The sequence below is a fragment of the Cynocephalus volans genome, chromosome 12 (genome assembly GCF_027409185.1).
Source record: "Cynocephalus volans isolate mCynVol1 chromosome 12, mCynVol1.pri, whole genome shotgun sequence".
Lineage (NCBI taxonomy): Eukaryota > Metazoa > Chordata > Mammalia > Dermoptera > Cynocephalidae > Cynocephalus > Cynocephalus volans.
The window spans coordinates 96,444,925-96,459,682 of NC_084471.1; the positions used below are offsets into that span (position 1 = coordinate 96,444,925).

Below are 14,758 nucleotides of genomic sequence, written 5' to 3' on the forward strand. Positions count from 1 at the left end.
TGCGATCCCCTTACCAGTCACAAAGAAGACAAAAAAAAAAAAATAATTAAAAAATAAATTATTATAAATCTAAATTATAAACCCCTTTCCTTTGAGATTTTGATTTTAAATTAATGGTTAAAAAAAAAAAAGCAATGAAGAATTCCAGAAATAGCAGAATAAATGTTACCAGGCTTTCTCTCCCATTATAAACAACCATAAAACTGAACAAAATATTTTCAGACACTGGAAAATTAGCAGCTCATGATTACAAACCCTGAGATAATCCAGATGTACAAATTAACAGAGAAGGACTTTAAATCAGCTATTATAAATATGTTCAAGGACGTAAGGGAAAATATGATCTCAATGAATGAAAATATGGGGACTCTCAGCACAGAAATGAAAATTAATATTCAAACGGAAATTCTAAAACAATATGTACAGTAGCATAAATTTCACCAGATGGGCTTAAATGCAGATTTGAGACAGAAAATAAGGGTCCCCAGGCAGCTACTAAACAAAGGAAAAAAAAATAAGGGTCAAGGAACTTAAACAAAGATGAGTAGAACATATGGGAAAAATAGATTATAAAAATAAAATAAACAGGACCTCAGTAACCTATGGGATAATATCAAGCAGTCTAACACTCATGCACTTGGGATCCTGAAAAAAAAAAAAAGAAAAAAGAAAAAAAAAACAGATAGAATGGGGCAGAAAATATATTTGAAACAACAGTTTTGAAAATGTACTAAATTGGTAGAAAACATCCACCTACAGATCCAAGAAACTCAGCAAACTCCACGCAGGATAAATACAAAGAAAACCATACTTAGGCACATTGCAGTCAAATTAGTAAAAAACAAAGATAAAAAGAAAATATTGATTGACAACAGCCAGAGTAAGAAAAGACATTACATAAAGGGAAACAAGAAGAAATGGAATTTAAGAAATAAAATGACATATGTAAAGGCTAAACTAAGAATAAAATTGTCAACCCAGAACTCTATATTTAGCAAACTATCCTTGAAACATGTGGGTAAAATAAAGACATTTTCAGATAAACAAAACCTGAAAGAATTTGCTGCCAGCAGACTTGCGCTGCAAAAAAATACCCATGGAAGTTTTCCAGGCTGAATCATACAAGGTGGAAACTCAGATTTAGGGGAAGGAATAAAGATGGAAATAATATATGTATGGAAAAATATAAAACACTAGCCTAGCTTAGTTTTTTCCTTTTTTAAGCTTCCTTAAAAGACAAATGACTGTTAAAACAAAAATCATTGTATATGGGGTTTGTAACACATGTAGAAAAAAATTAAAATAATTCAAAGGTCCAATGAGGACATAAACAAAACTGTTGTAAGGTTCTTATATTTATGACATATGAAGTATAAAGTAGAACAATATTAATTCTAAGTAGACTGTGATAATTTAAGTATGCATATTGCAATTGCTAGAGCAACCACTTAAAAAAATACAAAGAGATTATAAATAAAATGCCAATAAAAGAAATAAAATGAAAGGCTATAAGATATTTGACAAAACCAAAAGGGAGCAAGAAAAAAGGAACAAAAAATAGATGGGAACAAATAGGAAACAAATTGCAAGATGACAGACTTAAATCCTACCATATCAATAATTATATGAAATGTAAATGAACAAAGCACTCTAACTAAAAAGCAGAGATTGTCACAATGGATAAAAAGACTGCCTACAAGAGATACACTTTAAATATATAGCCACAAGTGGGTTGAAAATAAAAGAATACAAAAAGATATACCATACAAATGGTAAGCACAAGAAAGCTGGCATGGCTAGATTAATATCAAGGTGGACATTTTGACAAGAACTAGTATCAGAGATAAAAAGGGATGTTTCATAATAATGAATGTGCTAATTCAACAGGTAAACATAACAATTCTAAAAGTGCATATACAGAGCTCCAGAATAACAGAAGAAAAATGGGACAGGCTAAAGAAATAAGTAGACAAATCCACAATCATATTTGTAGATTTTAACAGTAATAAACAGAACAAGACAACCAAAAACAAAACAAGTAGATCTGAAAAACACTGTCAACCAATTTGAACTGACATGTGCACTAACACGCACATATACATTCTTTTAAGTGTGCACTTGAAGCATATACCTTATACTATAAAATGAGCTATAAAATAATTCTTACTAATCTCAAAAGACAAAATAGATATTCTCTAAGAAAATTTTAAATTATAAATCAAGAATAAGCTACCCAGAAAAAGTACAAAAATATATGGTGATTTAACATCTCACTTTAAATAACACTCTAAGTAACATTCTAAACAATAAGAAAAATCACAAGGGAGATTAGAAAATAACTTTACGTAATAATAAAACAACAACAAAGCAAAACGTTGGTTCTTTGAAAAAATTAATAAAATTGGCAAACCCCTGGCATGACTCTAGAAGAAAGAGGAGGAGAAAAAGTAACAACAGGAAAGAAAGAGAAATGACCAGTAACAGGAATGAAAAATGAGATAGAACTACAGATTTTAGATATCGGAATAAGGAGATACTATTATGAGCAACATCATACCAATAATTTCAGCAACTCATTTTGTACATAATTTTAGCAATTTTAGAATACTTCTAAGCAAACTCTTTAAGCTCTCACAGCTATTATCTTTCGTGAGGTGGAAATAAAAAACAGGGACAAAAGAGCACATATTATGTGATTATATGATACTCTAAAAATGGCAGAGCTAATGTATGGTGATAAACTCGGAGCAGTGATTACACGTGGGAGAGCAGGTAGGAAGAGTGGAATTGACTGTAAAGAGGCACAAAGGATATTTCTGGGATGGTGGATGTGTTCTACTTTTTGATGGGAGTAGTGGTTACAGATGCACACAACTGTGAGATTCATCACACTGCAGACGGAACATCTGAATGTTACTGAATTCAAGTTTACCTCAATAAAATTAATTTCTAAAAATAAATCAATAAAAAATTCCACAGAAGTATAGAAGTAGGAAGCAATGTGAACTTAAGTCAAGAATTATAAAATTTTGTGAGTTACATATAAAATTAGAATAAGAATATAAAGAATATTTTTAAATTTTAAAAATTCTTCAAAAAATACTTTAATACTCTTACATACCCTCTTAACAGGATAGGAAGTATAAACTACTGGCTGGGAAGTGTGCTAGATGCTTTCATATAGTCGATCTCACAAAGATAGCATCACTAATAGCCTGGTAAGCTGATTTTCAGTAGGGTTCCAGGAATGATCTATTCGGTCTGACAGAGTATTAAAAAAGTACATAAGAGTATAAAAATCTACAGGGTGACTACAATGGATGGCCCACATTTAAGACCAGAGAAGACAGGTGTCTTCATCCAAATGTTGGGACCCTAGTAGGGCACCTAGAAATTCAACACTCAATCACAGTACGATGTAATGAGTTTTCTGATGGAGGTTTTAACAGAATGCTACAGGGGCACACAGAGGAGAGAAGGAGCCAAGTGGTGGGGGAGCTGGCAGCATCAGGGGAACTGTTTCTGAAAAGGGTGAGTCCTGTGCTGAACCCAGAGTTCTTAAGGAGTTATTTGGGCAACAGGCATTTCAGGCAGGTGATAGAGTTTGGATGTGTTGTCCCCTCCAAAACTCATGTGGAAATTTGATCCCCAATGTGGCAGTGTTGGGAATGGATTAATGCTCTCCCTAGGTGGGCGGATGAATGAGTGAGTTCTTGCTCTATTAGTTCCCGCGAGAGCTGGTTGCTTAAAAAGACCCTGGCACCTTCTCTCTCTCTCTTGCTTCCTCTCGCCATGTGATCTGCCTGTACCCGCTGGCTGCCTGCCACTTTCCGCCATGCGTAGAAGCAGCCTGAGGCCCGTGCCAGATGCAGCTGTCCCAGAATCGTAAGCCAAATAAACCTCTTTCCTTTATAAATTACCCAGTCTCAGGTAATTCTGTTATAGCAACACAAAAAGGACTAAAACAGCAGGAGAGCACGGCATGCACAAAGGCCAACTGCAAGTCCTTCTGCATGGCTGGAGCATACGGTGTAAAGCGAAAATGGGATGGCAGAGGCCAGGTGGGGTCTTAGGACAGACCTCTTTTAAAATAAAGAAGGGAAGTCACTAAAGGATCTTAAACAAGCAGAACCACAATCAATCAAAAAGATCATTTTAGCAACAGTGTGGAGAACATATTGGAAGGGGACAAAAGTAAGAGTCAGGGAAGCTAGTTGAAGTAAGTCAGGTGCAGGATGGCAGCGGTCTAAGGAGCAGCACTCAGAATGGACAGAAGATGTACGAGACACAGGAAAGCAGAACCCTGCAGACGCCATCACCGCTTAATGTGAAGAGGAGGAGAAGAAAGAACCAAGCATGACTCCTTGGTGTCACACTCAGGCATCTGAATGGACAGCCCTGAAGCTCACAGAGATAAAGAGCAAGTCACCTTAACATTTGAGAGTATAAAAAACAATGATACGGCACTAAATTTTAAAAGCAGTTAACACAACAAAAGCAGAGGCTGCCAAAGATAGTAGGGATACACATCTCTGCGAAAAATCACAAGCTTAAGTTCACAGAGAGGAATAAGTCAGTGAAAGAAATTCCTGTCTAACATATGTTGATGAATGAATAATCAAAGAATAAAACAGAAGGCAATTCACTAACAAGAGAGCCATCTACTGCCTTACGAGAATAATGCAGCGATAAAATGCCACCAAAAATGTCAAAGAAAGCCAAGTGTCTGACCACTTCACATTGTACACAAAGTATCTGACCCCTCCCACAAAAAAATTCCAAGTGGTTGGCACGTTTAATAATAGCCAGATGCTTTCGCTTATTTATTTCTCCTAAGAACATCAATTCAGTATAAAACATCATTTGAATATAAAACGCTTACCTGCCATCATTGCGATCATACTGGCTTTATAGACATTAGTAAGAGATCCAAGTTCTCCTGTTGCTAATATGGTTTTGAGATGAGCCTCCCCACAGGCCTCGCGAAACTGACGAATCTCATCATACAGGGCTGGGGAAGAAAATAATTGAGGCAGTTACAAAGCAGGCAAGTGATAACATAACTTGGCAGCCATTTAGAGCTGGTAGAACCCATTTCGGATTTGGGGAAAATAAAACATTTGTCACTTTCTAAAAATCAGCCCAATTTAATATTGCCTAGAGCATTCTGTTGCAGTTCACATCCTGTTACAAGGAACGCTTAGTTTGCTACCATGAAACCATTTCTAAGCCCTGTCCCGAGGTCCAGAGTCTTGGAGCTTTTTTAATATCATTATAATGACACACAAATTATAAATGATTACTATCTTTTCCATATGATGGTTACTTACAAGAAGAGACAAATTTATCTACCATACATATAGCGGTATACTACTTTGCAAATTAAATTTTAAAAATCCTCAGGTCCTTATTAATTCTTCCATTCACACGTAATAGGCTCTCTTGTTGGAATATAAAACAGACCTTTCCTGAGAGCTCTGCTAATGACAATAAAGACATAACAGCTTGCCCTACTATCTGCCAGTGTATATGCATATATATGTAACTAAAAAGCGTTGAGCCTAGCTAGGTAGTGTTGGATGTATGTGCACAAAACCATCTGTAGAGGGGCTCAGACATGCAGCCTTGAATCTATTAACCCTTGACCCCCTGGCCCCAGTACCACAACTGGCTTCCTAGGGGTCCATACAGTTCCCAGAAACAGCTTGATTTAAAACTATATATACAAAAGAATGAAATTCTGCCATTTGCAGCAACGTGGATGAGCTTGGAGGAAATTATGTCAAGTGAAATAAGCCAGGCACAGAGAGAAATATCACATGTTCTCACTCATATATGAAAGCTAAAAAAGTTGATCTCATAGAAGTAGAGTAGAATAGTGGTTACTAAAGACTGGTGGGGGAAAGGGGATGGATGGGGCATGGGGAGAAGGTGGTCAGTGGACACAAAATAGTAGAGAGACAGAAAGAATGAGATGTAGGGTTCTATAGTACTATAGGGAGACTCCAGTTAACAACAAAATCCTGTGTGTATCTTTGAATAGCTAGTTGAGATGACGTTGAATGTTCCTAACATAAAGAAGTGACAGATGTTTGAGGTGTGTATACATATATGTACACACACACATTCACATATATACAAACAGTAAGCACCCTGATATGATCGTTTCACACGGTATGAATGTATCCAGATATCATATTGAGCTCCATAAATATATACAATTATCATGGGTCAATTAAGAACAATAAATTTAAAAGAAAGAAAAAAGAGATAGAGAGTAGAATAGTGGTAACCAGAGGCAAGGAAAGGGAGGCGAAGGGGGCCAGGGAAAGGTTGTTAGACTAGTACTAAGTTACAAAGTTACAGTTAGATAGGAAGAAAAAGTTCTGGTGTTCTAGGGTGACAGCAGCTACTAATATTGTGTTGTATATTTCAAGATGGCCAGAAAAGAAGATCTTGAATGGTATAACTACAGAGAAATGATAAATGTTTAGGTGACAGACATGATAACTATTCTGACTGGATCATTACACAATATATTCATGTATTGAAATAACAAACTGTACCCCAAAAAAATGTACAATGAAAAAAATTAAATTATTTGCCAAGAAAAGTACACACAACAAAATAAAATTGGGGGAGAAAACATTTCATATTCAAAGTAACAGAGTTTTAGTAAACAAAACCAATATAATGAGTATTAAATTTTCAAAAAAGTGTTTAGCAGTCTTTTGTTGATGACACCAGTGGATTTCGGCTTTTACCCGGTATCAGGCTGGCCACCCTCATTTCTTAACTCAGGTTATCAGGACCAAGATGGGGCTTTTTCTTTCCTTTGTATGTGTGTTTCATAGAAAGTGGTTTTATAAGCATATGGACTAAACTGAGCAGGAGAGAAACATTCACAATAAGTGTTAGGGTAAGCATTTTTTCATTCTGAGAGTTCTATAATTAATAGATTTACTAAAGTACATATGAGATTAAAACTTAATCTCAAATCAACAGACTCAGTCAAAATCATAAGTTATAACAAAATGAACAGGACTCGCCTTCCCAATCCTAGAAAACCTAAACTTGACTTGAAGTTCAAAAATGGAAACTGAATATAAATAAAAGCCAGCATTCTATTACAAGATGCTTGGTTAGTTTAGAGTGTGTTACCACCAATGATGTGTGTTTAGAATGTGTTACCACCACAGAAGGTTTTGCAAGAACGGATTAAATATTTTCACAAATCCTTAATAGTAGGTAATTTTGAGTACTGGAGGTGATCTGAGATGCCACACTCCTACTTTGTCCATTGTACCTAACCTGTGAGAAAATCATCTTACCTATGCACCAAATAGGACAATTTGTGTATGTTATAATCAGTAACAGCCATGTAGCAATAAAAATTTATATTCTTTTAACAAAGAGAATGAATCTTGGATGGAATGACATTTCTTGAGTTACTGAATCTAAAAAGAGAAAGTTCTCTAAGAACAAGTGATAAAGAAACCTCCTGGTCTAAAAATTCAAGAATACTAATTCAGACTTAACTTTTGATTTAATCAATAATTTTCATTAAAAGCAGGCTTTAGAGTCAGACAAATGTGGATTTAAAATCCAACTCTATCACTTCTTGTGTAGCCTTTGGCAAGTTATTTCTCTCAGTGTCAGTTTCATACTTAAAGTGTCAATAATAACATTTATTTTATAGAGTTATTATCAGGATTAAAAAAGAAGATATATAAGAAGTACTTTGCATACTGCCTGACATATGATAAAGACTCAAAAAAAAGTTTAACCATTAAGTTCGGAATTCTAGTAAAATGAGTTACCATTAAGTGTTGTGTGACAAAAGGCAAATCTTATTTCATGGCCTGACCCAACTCCTTACCCAAACCAAAACTGTGTTGTATAGATGAATGCTTACAATCAGACAGCTATTAGATAAGGCTTAATAATATTTTGTTAGAACATTTGTAAAAGTGAGCTTTTTGGCCTGTAGACCAAATTCTTAAAACATGGATCCTGATCACATTTATGAACAAAACCATCGTCCTTTTTCTGAAGAGTACTACCTTTTGATACCCACTTAATTTCTTTACCTACAGCTAAAAATAATCCCTCCCCCAAAACCCCAAATGTATTTTATGATTCAATTATCAGTATAGAAGTTATGCTCTTTAATTCTTGATCCAAACAGAATGAAAAAAAAGTGGTCACTTAGAGCTTAACAGGGTTTAACAAATACGTAACCAGTTCCTTCCTATTCTTTAACTGCCAGTTCCTCCAATCATTTTACTGACCTATTTTACCACAATAAAGGATCGAGGTTTTCTCAGAAAATATCTTCCCATGGCACATCTGGCAGCATTCTCTGCTCCCCAGCCTCTCAAGGTCCTGCTCATTTCCCAAGCCTAGTTCTCCAGGCTTCCTACTCACCAGTGAGCTTCTCTGTGTCCTCCTAGCAAATCTCGTTTCAGCTCAACTTAATCAGAGTTGGTTTCATTATTTCACAACTCTAGTATAACGAATATTTACTGAGGAAGTACGGTATAGTGCATAACAGCACAGCTTCCCCCAACTGCCTAGATTCATACCCCAGCTCTACCGCGAATTTGGTTTTGATTTGGGCAAGTTACTTAACTCCTAACCTTTTTTTCAGGTTCCTCATCTGTAAAATGGATATAACAGAAGTTCGTACCCCTCATGGAGTTATTCTGAGCACCAAATAGATAGAAAGGACAGTATAAATATATACAAAAGACATACAAAGTTAATATATATAAAGTACACAGGACGCATAGGGACAGTGTCTGGCACATAGTTCATGCTCAAGGAATGTCAGCTGCTTGTTTTCTTGTTGTTGTTATTGTGGTGGTGGTGGTGGTGGTTTGCTCAGTGCTTCTTAGGCTCAGAGTACAAGAGGGAATTACAAAAACAGAGGACACCACGATCTATGTTTCTTAAAGAATGTAAAACACAATTTCTTTGGGGCACTAGAAGAACTGTCTGGGGAAAAAGTTTACTATATATCACAAACAAGTTTTTTCTTTTTAAATTCAGAGCCCATGCTCCTTTAAAAGCACAGACTCTGGGATAAGACAGTTTTTACCACTTGCTCGTTATGTAAACATGTAGAAATTGCTTAATCTAAGCCTAATTACTTAAGAAGGCTCAGTTTGTTCACATATTTTTGTGCAGATTAAATAAAATAAGACATATGACTAGAAGAGATCCAGGCATTTAGTAAGCATTTAAGCATTCAATACTAGTTTTCCATAATTTTCCTCATATACTTCCAGAAATGCAAAAATAATGTTAAAGAAAAAAACAAAGCAAGCACTGTCCCGATACCTATGAATGCACAATTAGAATCTGCAGATCTTATACATAAGAAAAAATAGACCACTTCACTCCAACACAAGCCATGAAAGCCATGAAGAACCATTACTGGTGTTTAGGTAGTTTTGAGTACATTGACATGATAATCACAGACACCTTGGAAACTAGACAGATGATTCTTGCAAACCAAAGTGACTTGATGGCTGAAATGTAACCTGATCAATCTCAAATTATGTCCTTTAACATACCCAACTGACACATTTCTCACAACATAAATAAGCAAAATAATGGAAAAACTAATGTGCTTTCCTACATTAGCAGGAAAGGACAGCAGTAAGGTGTGGATTTATTATAATTGCTACTGGATTATATGTACGGAGGAAATTACAAGAGAAGTAATAAGTTCAAGAGATCCCCTTTCTAAAAAATTCTACATGAGGAATAATTACTCAAAAGAATGAGAAATCCCCTAAGTTTTCAAAGTATCTTCCTTCAAAAATGTTCAAAGTATTTTCCACAAATTTAAACATCCCTTGTGAGGTAGTCAGGAGTTACCTTCACATTTCACATTTGAAAAGTGAAATGTGGAAAGATGAATGACTTGCCCAAAATCTTATCACAAGGCAGTGGTAGAACAGAGATCAGAATTGGTGTCCTCAGATGTGAAATAAAATTTTATTTCCTCAAACATTTCTGCCTCTGTCCCAGCACACACCCATGTATGTGAGTGTACACACGCTATGTTAAAATGTATTCTCAAGGAAATAAGTTGAAGTACTTTGAGTAATGGAGTGATGGAAACCTAGAACCTAAAGGGATGTCAATTCCTATCAAGCTCAAACTACTCACTTTACATAGATGTTATAATGGGTATTTTCATTCTTCTAGGAAACAGTTGCATCAAATGAAAAGTTTCAAGGCAATTCAGTACCATAAAATACTTAATTCTGTATGATTTTAAATAGCAAAACTAATCTATAAATTGCTCCATTAGTCTGGACGGGAACAGAACAAGGGCATTGTGTTGTAGAGTTCACATGTTTGAATCAAGACTTTTCAGCTTTTGGTTGGTGGCTATTTAGCTATGTTGCTTGGAAAAGCTACTGAACCTCTCCAAGCTTCATTTTTCTCCTGAAGATCAGATAGAAGAGCATTACTTTTACAGCCCAAACACCTCTCAAGTTCTGGAAATAAATGTAAAAGTAATCATTCAAGTGATTAAGAAGGTAATCAATTAATTATTTTTCCTTCAGATCTATCTTTAATAATAAATACATGTAAAATGAAAATAAACCTTGGTTTACTCTAAAAGCTTAAGTTATTAACTAAGACCAAATTACATCGTTATTGACTTAGAAAGACGATTCTGAACTCTGTCTTTTGGGAGGTCTCAACCAGAGAGAGGTAGGGGAGCAGGGGTACTTTCAGCCACACAATGACGTGTAGGTGTGGGGAAACCTGGGGCTGGCATGTCACCGGGGCCTAGGGAAATTCTTGGCTCGCATACTGCCAGATCAGGGGTGCAGGCGAGGTGAGGAGGAGCTCTGCCAGGGAAAGTAAGGGACACCCTTAGCAGTGAGGCTTGGGAATTCTGGGGTTTGGGGAGGACTTGGCAAGGGCAGCCAGCAGGGCTGGGCCAGGATGACAGTCCACAGGGTCTAGACATTGTCATGTACAAGGCAATTGATCAAACAGGTAAATATTGACCAAATAGGTGAATATACTGAGGAGAGTGGAGCAAGATTTCTCATTGACAAGAAAGAGGGATGTAAATATGGAAAGGGGGAAGGTGAGAATAAACTACGTGATGCTGAATTGTACTGGAGGTTATCAATGTAAACTTAGGAGTTCTAGGATACATGGACGGATGGATGGAGAAACAGATATAGACGTATGTGTGTTTATACGTGTGCTATATATATGTGTACATTCATTTATTTCCTAGATCTGCCCAGTAAGAGGGCAATAACATCCCAATAGCAATGAGCATATCTAGCACCCAGATCTTGGTTTCTAAATACAATTTCTTCAATAAAAGGAACCAGAGCTCCTTGGAGAAATGGCTGATTCCAGGGCTGAGTTACAGGAAGTCAAAGATAAACCTGAGACATCTTTTACAAAAAAGCAAGGAAGTTCTCAAAAAATGATGGGAACGTCAGCAGGACAAAGGAGCCAGTTTGAAGCAGCTTACACTGGCCAAACCTGAGACAATTTAATATCAAAAATAAATAATGATAGTAAAGGACTATAATCAATTGAGTAGAATCTATGAATTCTTACAAATAGGAAGGAAGGAACAGAAGGAGGGAGAGAGGGAAAGGTAATGGCAACTAATTAGTATAGAAAAAAGGATGGAATTAGAAAAATCACTATTTAGCAACCATCGAAGTAATAACGAAAGAATTACCAAATGGATGCCACAATAGTGAATAAAAGTTAGATGAGAAACAGAATTTTAACACAGTTTCAAAATATCTCCATTCATAATCTGTATTAATCTCTTATTAAGATGCAAAATACTTATTAATTTTGCAATGAAGAAACTTGGCAGAAACCATCTTAGCCAAGCAAAAAAGTAACATCATCAATAATGGGACAAATTAACATACTGTGACTGCAGAAATAATGCACTGAGAAGAACGGAACAAAACTTCTGCGGTGTTTCTACCAAATGCGCATAACCTGAATTTAACCATGAGAAAACGTCAGATAAACCAAATCAAGGTACAACTTACAAAATAACAGGCCTGTCATCTTCAGACGAGGAAAGACTAAGGACTGTTACAGTTTGAAGAAGACTAAAGAAACGTGTAACAATTGACCCTAGACCTAATAAAGAACACTGTTGGGACAATCTGCAAGATCTGAATGGTCTGTGGTTTTAATGGTGGTATGGTATCAATGTTAATTCATGATTTTGACGGTGTACTATGGATTTGTACAAGAGTGCTCTTGTTTTTAGGAAATATACACTGAAGTATTTAAAGCTAATGGGCCAAGAGGTCTTCAACTTAATCACAAACAGTTCAGAAAAATTATACATATATACAATTTATATATATATATATACACACACACACGCCCAGAGAATAAGGTAAAAAAGGTAAATGGTGTAGAATTTTATAATTGGGGAGTCTGAGTAATGAGTAAACCAGAATGGCTTCCGGTCAATAGACTGGAATAGATGGTCCCCAGCATCAGTCCCTCTCACAAATCAACCAATTTACAACTATTAAAAAGCAACAACAACAGCCAAGCTGGGGCCACTAGAGCTCAGGGGAAGGGGAGAATAGACCTACGGAGTTCATGAAGGCAGGAGAAGCCATGATGACAGAGAGAAAGGACCGCTCCCACCGTTTCAAATCCCAGCCACTTCCAGGCTGGAGCTGCTGGGTGCACAGAGCAGGAGCAGGCAAAAGCCACAGCTGTGCCCTTCGTATGAAGTTGCTTGGAGGTGTCAGGGGAGAAGAGGGCCATGGTGGACCCCAGGCCAGCAAGACCACTAACAGGGTTCCTGTGGACCCACACAGGAGTGAGTAGCCACAACAACTGAAGAAAAGGAGCCACTCAGAGGCCAGTGAGTCATTGCAAGGGACTGGTGCATGGCCCAGCCCATGGGAAGTGTTTGGATCGCCGGTGGTGAGGGAGACGGGCCCACTGGGGGAATACTGGGGCATGGCAAGGACAGCTGATCTGCCCCTCAATCAGCACAGGACCACTCAGAGGAGACTGGTCAGAAATATAGAACTGCATGGGTGAGCAATTTGCTGAAAAGGCTCAGGCTCAAACCAGATTTTCCACATAACCCAGGTGTCCCTGACTTCACAAGACCCAGAAATACATACGAGGTCAATAATTAAAACCTGAGCTGCACAGAAAGCCTTCCCCAGGGAACCAGCAGCAATGAAGCAATTTAGTTCAATTACAGGGCTCAAGTGCTGGTCCCCACAGGAAGTTCCATATTAGAAGTAAGCAAAATACAACAAATGAGTTCCAGTGCAGAATCTAAGTGATAGGAACAGCAAATAATCTAACACAGAACTGAAAGAAAAAACAAAATACCCACGCACCAGAAAAAAAATTTGATATTAACTAGTAAAGGTCTAACACCACCAAAGAACACCTACAAAACCTAGGACTGGAAGCCCCCTGGGCTACCAAGCCAGGGAGCAGGGAAGACCATCAGCCATGCCCTCCCAGCATAAGCACCCAGCCCAGCAACAACCACCAAGCCACCCAGGAAGCTCCCTGTGCTCCCAAGCCAGGGTGGTGGGGGGCTGACAGCCTCACCCATGCCCCCTCAACATCCAAAAGCAGACCAGCAGCCACCACCAAGCTGCTGCAGGAAGTGCTCCGGGCTCCCATGCCAAAGTATTGGGGGCACTGAGGGCCTCAGCCACACACCTCCAACATCCATAACCAGCCCAGCAATGACCACCGAGCTGCCGCACGAAGCTTCCTAGGCTCCCAAGCTGGGGAGGTGGTTGGCCAAGGGCCTCCGCCATACCTCCCCCTGACATCTGCACCAAGCTCAGCTATGATCACTGAGCCACCACCAGAAATGCCCCAGTCTCCGGAGACAGGGTGGTGGGGGACCAAGAGCCTCAGCCACACCCTCCTGGCATATGCTACCAGCCCACCAACCACCACTGAGAAGCCACTGGAAACATCCTGGGCTCCCAAGCCAGGGCAGTGGGGGGCCAAGGGCTTCAGCCAAACCCCCATCTACAACCAGCCCAGCAACGACCAAGCCACCACAGGAAGCCCCTAGTCTCCCCTGCCGGAATGAGGTGGGTACCATGGGCCTCAGCCACACCCCCTTCCTCCTCCCACTATACCCCCCCTTTCTTCTACCCCTCCCCCTCAACTGTTCCACAACATCATCTTAGAATGTAATAATATAATAATATTAATAAATAAGTTTTTAAAATAGAAATAAATAAATAAACTAGAGTTTTGTGTACTATTTTTGCAACTTTTCTGTAAGCTTTAAGTTATTCAGAAATAAAAGTCAAAAAGATCTGTTTGATATGTTTGTTTGGATTTGTTTATCATCCAGGTATTTTTCTTATGGGATGGATTTTGAGACTATCAACCACTCTATTGTTTTTAAAACAAACAAACAAAAAATGATTATATATGGTACATATAATTTTGTAACCTGCTTTTTTCCCCTCAACATATCATATACATCTTTCCATATTAATAAATACAGGTCTATAGCACATGTTTTAATGGCTGCACAATCTTCCATCACATGAATATAAAATTCTAATCAGTCATTTTCCTATTATTGGATACTTAAGGTTCCAGATGTTTTCTTATTATAAATAATGCTTCAGTAAATGTCCTTATAGTTAAATATTTGCATGCATCATGACCTTATTCTCTAGAACCTTTAGTACTTTTCCTGCTTACATACTCAGAT

At 37.7% G+C, this 14,758-nt stretch overlaps 1 protein-coding gene across 1 annotated transcript in view; it reads right to left on the bottom strand.

The window, feature by feature from the left end:
* DERA (deoxyribose-phosphate aldolase) overlaps positions 1 to 14,758 on the bottom strand; it is a 107,585-nt gene that overhangs the window by 38,012 nt on the left and 54,815 nt on the right. The window contains exon 6 of the mRNA XM_063075956.1: positions 4,883 to 5,011. Coding sequence (XP_062932026.1) covers positions 4,883 to 5,011 — 129 coding nt within the window. The remainder of the gene's footprint in view (positions 1 to 4,882; positions 5,012 to 14,758) is intronic.